Source organism: Cyprinodon variegatus, unplaced genomic scaffold (genome assembly GCF_000732505.1).
Source record: "Cyprinodon variegatus isolate N-32 unplaced genomic scaffold, C_variegatus-1.0 Scaffold9, whole genome shotgun sequence".
Lineage (NCBI taxonomy): Eukaryota > Metazoa > Chordata > Actinopteri > Cyprinodontiformes > Cyprinodontidae > Cyprinodon > Cyprinodon variegatus.
The window spans coordinates 418,068-421,831 of record NW_015150462.1 but is presented as its reverse complement, the minus strand read 5'-3'; the positions used below and the strand labels follow the sequence as shown (position 1 = coordinate 421,831).

General features: G+C 41.5%; 1 protein-coding gene across 1 annotated transcript in view; it reads right to left on the bottom strand.

Annotated features, from left to right (window-relative positions):
• The window catches only part of LOC107086597 (grancalcin-like), a 16,078-nt gene that overhangs the window by 2,576 nt on the left and 9,738 nt on the right, over nucleotides 1-3,764 (bottom strand). The window contains exons 4-7 of the mRNA XM_015377653.1: nucleotides 2,404-2,447; nucleotides 2,167-2,314; nucleotides 1,918-2,031; nucleotides 1,770-1,828 (exon numbers count right to left, since the gene is read on the bottom strand). Of these exons, the coding sequence (XP_015233139.1) occupies nucleotides 1,770-1,828; nucleotides 1,918-2,031; nucleotides 2,167-2,314; nucleotides 2,404-2,447 (365 nt within the window). The remainder of the gene's footprint in view (nucleotides 1-1,769; nucleotides 1,829-1,917; nucleotides 2,032-2,166; nucleotides 2,315-2,403; nucleotides 2,448-3,764) is intronic.

The following is a 3,764-nucleotide window of genomic DNA, read 5'->3' as shown; positions in this document are numbered from 1 at the left end:
AGCAAAGATCGATTCACTGATGTTCCTCTGAGCTACAAAAGCCTGAGTCGCAGATTGAGGGGGGAAAAAAAAAAGTCCAGGTTTTCCAAACATTTTCATTAACAGGAGAATTGAATTGATTAATCTCCCAGTCCTTCTCCCTAGATACTGTTGTTAATATGCTCAAAGGAATCGCCCCTCAGTGCAGGGCAGTGGTCTGTCAGATCAGCATACCCATTTATCCCTTTAGTTTTGTACAAAAAAATACACTCAAATGGCCGCGTATCCTGGCCCAGTAAGCTAGCCCCACCCGCCAGCGGCCAAAATCACGTTTGCCTGCGAGTGGTCTACCCTCGATCAATGCCCCAGACCCTAGAACTGGCGGGCCAATCAAAACGCAGAGATGTGTTTTGAATTTCTGGATGCAAAGTGGGCGGGGTTTTGAGGGCATGGAGAAAGCAAAACAAGGAAGATGGCAACCACTATTGAGCAGTTTTCGTTTGACTCAGCTTTGGAATCAGTTTTGGAAGGATTAGACTTTGGGTTTTCATTTAAACGTGAGCAGGAAGAGGCTCTACGCTCATTCATTTTTTTTTTAAAAGGACGTATTCGCTGTTTTACCGTCAGGCTGCTTGTTTACTTTCTGTCGTGCATCACAGTCAGTTCCGCTCATTGGTCAGAGTATTGGTCAAGAGGCACAGACATGGTTGAAAAACAACGAGTTGTTCTCATCAACAATCTTCTGATGTCTCATTCATCCGGGCCAGACTAAATCACACATTTAATCTCACATTTAGTTTAGTTTATTAGGCTACATGTAACCCTTTAGTCATGTACGAAAAAAAAGCAATTTCAGGTCAGATCACCATACGCTTCAAAAAGTAAGTAATTAAATTGTTTTTTGTACAGGACTAAACGGATATATACCCGTTTAGGTAGTTTTACGTGCATTTTTCATACAAAACTAAAGGGATAAACGGGGTATGCTGATCTGACGTTTGTAGTGTCAGACTAGCATAGGCGTATGCAAATCTGATGTCTTGCACATGCGTATCGACTATGGGTATGCTGATCTGACAGAACACCAGCTGCAGCGGGTTGCAGAACACAAAGTTAAAACAGGAGGCACAGACCTAATTCAAAGCGGAAGAACGGAAGAAACGTTTTTCTGTTGTCGCAAACAGCCACTGGATTTTGATTTTTCTTTCTATTACGTGCAAACTAAAAATCAAATATTTAAAGCAGTGAGTCATTAAGCAAAGTTTTGTTTTTTTTTTTATCAAAACTTTTTATCTAAAATATATTTTGCACATTCTGCTACAAGCACACCACCTATTCATGATCATTGACACTATTGTTCGCTGCCATTTTGGAAGAGTGATGTCAACAGTTTCTCCTCTTTTTACGCCATTTCCACTTCACCTACCGCCGTGTCAAGTAGAAATATCTACGGCGCTTTTATGGACCAGCGAGACACCCCAACATACTAGTATAAACAAACATGGAGCTAGAGCTTGAATACAAAAGAAAAATTCAACTTTACAGAGACGAGCTGATCTAGAGAGAACATTTAAAACCAATCCTCTGTATGAGAATTCATGTTAGCTTTTAATAAGGGGCTTAGATTTATATTTTCCAAAGATTTTAAAAGCCATGCCTCATTCACCTTCACCTTAATTATGCTTTGTGTCGTTATATAAGAAATATTTGGCGGTGAGATGAGAACATGGGGAAATAGGGGCGGGATGAATGTTTTGGAAAAAGGAGGAAGACAAAAGGAGTCTACTTACATCATCGTATCGGAAGGAGACGGCGCCCTGCTGCATGGTATCCCTCCGCCTGAAATTGTCTGAAAGGGGAAAAAGGAAGCGGTGAAGACAGGAATTCAACCGTCATAATTTCAGTTATTAAAGGCTCAATCAGATGCTGCGTTCATACCTGTTAGCGCTCGCAGTTTAACGCAGCACGCCACGTAGTCGTCAAAGTAGATTCTGCCTCCTTTGTTGTAGCGTTTTATGATGACGTTCAGAGCCTGGGGACTGATGCGGTAACCTGATGCAGAAGAATCAACAAAATTTGGCTTTAATCCAGTCACAGTCAGCAGATCTCTCATTAACTATTAAATGACTTTGATCAGGAGCCGTCCTTTAGCAGGGATCCATCATCATGAACAGTTCTATCCCTCACCCATAGCATTGATGGCCTGGGACATCTCATGAGGTTCTACTGTTCCGCTGCGGTCCTGGTCAAACATCATAAAGTTCTGCTTCCAGCCGTTGAGAGCCGTGAACAGCTCCTTGAACTCGTTGAAACCCATCTTCCCTGTGAAGTCCCGCTGGAGAGAGTCTGGCTAAGGTTCACTAAACTGCAACAGAGGAGGTTTAAAACTCATTCACCCCAGAGAGGCGTCCTGGCAAAGGATACGTCTAGCATGGCAATCATGATCCTGCAGGTCTCCAAGCTAAATGCTGCAAAGATACAAAAAAGGAGGATTAAGTTCACTGTACAGTCCTGTAATGAAGATCAAAATACTTTTTTGTTGTTTTTTTTTTTTCCCCTTCTACCATAACCTTGAATTATTCGTCTATAGCAGAGTCGGACCATGCCCCTGTATTACTCTAACTTGCATTAACTCTCTACCAGTTACCTTCATCCCATGGAAACTAGACTGAGAGCTTTTGTGAAATGATATCCCCAAAAAAAAAAAAGATGCCTTTATAAATTCCTACAAAAAGGATGACATTTGTCCTTCTCTTCTGTGGAAAACACTAAAAGCTGCATATCGTACTCAGCTAATATAAACATGATGAAAAGAGCTTAGCAAGAGGAGCTTATTAAAGCAATATCTATGATGGATGCTCAATACTCTGTTTCTCCTTTCCTTGAGCTCTAGAAGAGGAAGCTGGACCTCCAAACAATATAATTTGCTCTCAACTGAAAAAAAAACAGAAGGTCTCCTATTAAAATCAGGGGGGGTCTGTCTATGAACACGGTGACAATCCACACTCCCGAAGCAGACTGGTTCCACTTTGAAGGTGAATCTTGCATCTTCACTTCTCTCAGAGCCCTGCTGACTTCCAGCTACCCCCCCTCTCTCTGAAAATACACCAACATCTAGGTAGACTCTGAATTTTTTCTCTGGCAAAGACGAGACATGTGCATAAACTGTCTCACAAATTTGGCCTCCCTCTATCTAGCTTATTTTGATAATTCCAAGTCCGCCAGCTCCTTCAACATCATGATCCCAATTTTCCATTCATAACATCACCTTCTCATCTACAGGATCTAATAAAATCTACGTTCAATTCTAAAAGACTGGTTTCCAGAATTAGAATTAGAGCAGACTGGGTGGATGAGTTTGGGAGGACTTGGAAGAGGACACTTGGGAGAGCGCTATATTAAGAGTAAACAACAGAACTTCCTGTGCCAAGCTAAGCATTATACACTTCAAAACCCTACATCGCATCCATTACTCCAAACCAATACTGGCTCAAATATATCCTAACACAGATGCAAGCTGCAACAGGTGGCAAAACACTCCTGCTGATTGAGCGCAGATGTTTCGGTCATGTTCAACCCTGGCAACCTGTTGGTCAACCATCTTTAAAACCTTGTCAGAAGCATTGAATACTAATCTTCAATTCAGGAATAGTACACCCAAAACATGATTAGCCTTCATTTTCATTCATTTGCGCGCTTTCAGGAAATCCTATACACTACTGTTTATGCTCTAAAAACATTCTAAATGACTTCGTTTCGAGTAAATTCTGGATGCTACCCACTCA